Below are 4385 nucleotides of genomic sequence, written 5' to 3'. Positions count from 1 at the left end.
ACTGGTCAACCAGAGCAACTCATGTTTAAACAGTAGATTAATAAATACAAGTACTGTATGTGTGACAGAGGGAGAAAAAATAGAAAGGGAGGCAAATATTTCATTATACCACATTCATATTCCAACGAATTTTCAGTTATAATTTTTAGGGAGATAAAGTTCTTCTTTGCAGCCGTCACCACAATAAAACATAGCAAAAACAGAGCATTGCATACCCTTAGGAGTCATTTAAAAACTACATCAACTGTTCAAGCTGCTTCAGAGAGTAAAATAAAAGTGCATCTATTCACAGAATTAAAAGGGGATACTAGATTAAATAATTCCGACACATGTACATATCAACAAATATATATATTACAGTACAGAAGTTTTCTCAGTGGGTATCTTGGGACACAGTGTCCGAGTGGTAGGAGCTGTAAAAAAGAAAGACAACCAGAGAGTAAAGCTCTTACAGTCTGCTGTTTTTTTGGGAAAAAAAAATGAAGAAGCCGTTTCTGTGGAGATCCAGGTTGAGTGGAGCTGGATCAGAGTGTTATATCCGCTGGGATCTCTTCTTTCTCTTTTTACCTCTCTTTGCTCACGGCTGTCGTGTGTGTCCGGTGAAGACGTGTCAACCTTAGTGTCCCGTATCCCACTTTTAGTGTCTGTACACACCAGTCTCTGCAGTGCAGTTCTATCCTTTTTTCCCAGGTATAACCAAGGACAGGCCAGCCAGTGTCGCACCATGTCCTATAGTGTTCCTTATATATAATCTGACCTGAGACCAGTTACTGGCCTCTGCACTCATGGGCCCTGAGTTAGCTCGCTTTTATATCACCAAGAGGTTGCATTCGTGAAGAACGTCCTTTTGGGTTTGGAGAAGAAAGGAAACAAGAGAAAAAGAAGAGACGTTGTGGTCCGGCGGTTTGTTTGCCTCATTGTCTACCAGTGTCTCCGTCTGTCTATATTTCCACTGGGGCTAAATATTGATGAAAGACATATTATTACCCTGCATGGCAGAGAGAACATTTCCCAGGCTTTGGTTTGGATTTGTCAAAGCACGTGTGTGTATGCGTGTGTTTGCATCTGCATGCGTCTGTATATTGCATGCGTGTCCGTGAACTGTGTGTATATAGGTGTGTGTGTGTGTGTGTGTGTGTGTGTGTGTGTGTGTGTGTGCTTCTACTGTAAGTGTCTCTCTAGTTGTGTGTCATTCTTGCAGCCTTTTACAGTAATCCCAGCTGTTTGGAGAGACCTTTAACACCGCTGGAACCTGGGCAGTATCCTGAGAACCCTACCCCACTTTAAAAAAAGAAAAAGAAAAAAATCGAAAAGTGTCCATGGCCAACACACAACACATTCACCTATACTGACAGCAGTTACTGATGTTATGACACTAGCAGCCACTGCTGCACACATTGTTCCACACTTGTCCAGAAAATAAATAACATTGCGGTCACAAACAAGATCTTCTAGCTGAGACACCACCTGAGAGACAGACAGAGACAGAGACAGAGAGAGAGAGCGAGAAAGAGAGAGAAAGAGAGAGAGAGAGAGAGAGAGAGAGAGAGAGAGAGAGAGAGAGAGAGAGAGAGAGAGAGAGAGAGAAAGGAGCAGCACAAAGTTAAAGGAGTCAAAAGCACTGTGTCAAGCAAATGTAATACACACTGCACACACAAACCTCAAAAACTGTTTGCAAATTGTTAAAACACTTATAGAAACCTAGGTTAAAGAGGTTTCAAACAATTACACAAGAGAGGGAGAGATGGCCCTGTTGGCTCTCAGAGGTGGGTGGGGGGGCATGAACATTAGAAATGTTCATGTGGAAAGATGTCATGAGTGCAAAGAGAAAGATTAAATTACAAGTGAATATTTCTAAGTGAAGGTAAAGTGAAGCAAGTCAATGTGTAAGACGGACAGTTAGCAGACCAGAGTCAAATACGTTTTGCTTCTGGAGAGTACTGAGCCTCCCAGTGGTCACATTGTAGTTGTAGTTGGTCCGATTATTTTTGAAACATTAAAAATGCCACCGTGCATATTAAGTACAGGCCAAGAGAAGTATTTGTGTGGCTTGTATTGTACAATTTACACTTTTGATCTCAAAGGCTGATTTGCTAATTTTTAATAGGGCTATGGGTAAATAGCAATTTAGATAACTTAAAAACCTTTTTTAATAACAATAAATCCCCTGCTTTTATTGTGAAGGTCAGAAGCCCTTGGCAGGAATTCTCAATAACAACACAGAAATGCATCTTGACTGAGCGCTTGTCAAGGCCCATTCCGGCTCTGTGGCCTGAGTTTTCCCAGTTTTTACTTTGGAGGCTACACAAGGCCAATCTTCAATGGGAAAGTATTTGACCGAGGTCCAGAAGAGAGACAGCCGTGGTCTGAACTTTCTACTCAAAGCCCTTAAGACTCACCTCTGCTACAGGACACGTCAAAGACTTCAAGGCCAAAGGATGAAGGCAAGAGAAAAGAACAAGAACAGAAACAAAAACTGGAGAAAAAAAAGACAGAGACGAAGAAGGGACAAAGAAAGTGAGAGAGTTAGAAGAACACTCGAGATATGTTAGTAACAGCAGAGACAGAGACAGAGGTTCACTGTACGGGCAAACTGGATAATAACATTTATTAAAACTATTTACACTTCTGAATATTACTTATGTCAGAATCTAATGTGATATTTTACTGTATTTTTTGAGCTTTCAAGAAAGAGAATAGAAAGACACAGATATTCAATTTACTTTTGATTTCACAAGCTTCAGGCTGAAAAATCCCATAATCTCATCTGCCTGAAATGTAGGCATTGTCTTTTTTTCTTCTTTTTTTAACAGAAAGACATAAAACATGGCCTACCTTTTCCTCTAGGTCTTTAATCTGCCTCCTCTGGATTTCGGTCTTGTCTTCAAGGTCACGAATTCTCTGCAAATATTCAGAGAAAAAAACAATAGTGAGCGGTCAATCATCTGTAGCCAAGAAAGACTTCAAACATAGAAATGAAACATAAAAAATATTTCCACACAGGGCTCTGTAATCACACACACACACACAAACACACATACATGCACGCATGCACGCACACCCAGGTACAGCATAATCAGACCTGGTGTGCCTGGTGCAGCAGCTCCATCCTCTCCTGGAGGATCTGGCAGTCGTACTCTCGACTCTTCCTCAGCATCTGCCTCCTCAGCTTCTCCACCGCCGTCCGCAGCTCGTCCTTCTGATGCTCATCCAGAGGCTCACCATACTTTATCACCTGGGGGAAGAAGAAAAGGCATCAGGCACAGTGGATACCATGATTGATAAAAATACAAACACAGATAAAAATACTTCTCAACACACATATCTTTGGTCCTAATGTTGTGTGATCCCGTTTTTCCATTATTAGTGATGGCGGTGTAACAACAGTGACATACAAGGTAAATGACACATACATGAACAAATGTATAGACAGTGACGAACATAACCTGTAACATCCAGGATACCACAATTATGATGGTGTGGTAAGAGGCACAGAGAATGGTGTGTGAGAAAGGAGTTTGTATGTATAAGTCGTGTGTAAGTGTAAACATTTTGGGGTGTACACTTCTTGTAACATCAGATGCTTCAAGGAGATAAGATTCCTGGAAGATTTCTTGAAGCCATATAGGAATCTTATGTTTCCTGGAAAACCCTGTTTTCTTAATTTGTGTTCACAGTTGCAGAAGTCATAGTCATTAGCCAATTTATTTGCAATAAACCTTGTAGATTGGTTATGTGGTCTCCATGTACATAGCACAGATGTTCCAGATTAGGGGGATGAGCATGATCACATGGATGTATGGCAAAAGCACATTAATAATAATCATTTGTAAAGTATTTCTTGAAGTTTTAATTTCATAAACCTCGCCCCTCCAGTATCTCAGGTGACATAAATGTATCTGGTTGACATATTACTAGATAACAGTTTATTTTTCTTTTGATTGTTATGACAACCACTGTAGATCTCAGTGGTTGTCATAACAATAAGTATGTAATATGTTGAGACATGAAGCACCTTGTCCTGCTGCAGGGCGTTGTATAATGTTGCTTCCAACTCCTGTATTTGCTGTTGGGAGGAGAAAACATGGCTGTTACTTTTGATGTCATACACACAAAAATGGGTACAATGCTGTATTAATGTACCTACATTCACTGCAGGCTTTACCCTGACCATAACTACTACATGCATAACCCCAACACTTTACCTAACCCTAAAGCCAAGTCCTAACCTAGAAATTAAAATATAAACCTGGTTGGGACCTGAATATTTGTCCCCATATGGGGATTAAGTCCCAAAAATCTGAGACTGTGAACGGATTTAGGCCCCACAAAGTGATGTATACATTACACACAAAACACACATACACACACACAGACACACAGAC

General features: G+C 40.5%; 1 protein-coding gene and 1 long non-coding RNA gene across 4 annotated transcripts in view; one reads left to right on the top strand and one right to left on the bottom strand.

Moving 5' to 3' along the window:
- Positions 1 to 4385, top strand: part of LOC116700296 (uncharacterized) — a 19720-nt gene that overhangs the window by 5073 nt on the left and 10262 nt on the right. The gene's annotated exons all lie outside the window — the stretch shown is intronic.
- jakmip2 (janus kinase and microtubule interacting protein 2) overlaps positions 99 to 4385 on the bottom strand; it is a 26596-nt gene continuing 22309 nt past the window's right edge. For 2 of the 3 annotated variants that reach the window (XM_032533352.1, XM_032533351.1), the window contains exons 20-23: positions 4016 to 4066; positions 3083 to 3235; positions 2836 to 2901; positions 99 to 1467 (exon numbers count right to left, since the gene is read on the bottom strand). In XM_032533352.1, coding sequence (XP_032389243.1) covers positions 1237 to 1467; positions 2836 to 2901; positions 3083 to 3235; positions 4016 to 4066 — 501 coding nt within the window. In that variant the 3' untranslated portion in view covers positions 99 to 1236. Of the gene's footprint in view, positions 1468 to 2399; positions 2477 to 2835; positions 2902 to 3082; positions 3236 to 4015; positions 4067 to 4385 lie in introns of all 3 variants that reach the window. The other variant, XM_032533353.1, reaches the window with a different exon arrangement.

The sequence above is a fragment of the Etheostoma spectabile genome, chromosome 13, assembly GCF_008692095.1.
Source record: "Etheostoma spectabile isolate EspeVRDwgs_2016 chromosome 13, UIUC_Espe_1.0, whole genome shotgun sequence".
NCBI lineage: Eukaryota > Metazoa > Chordata > Actinopteri > Perciformes > Percidae > Etheostoma > Etheostoma spectabile.
Note: the sequence above shows the minus strand (reverse complement) of the source record. Positions and strands in the feature narration are given on the sequence as shown.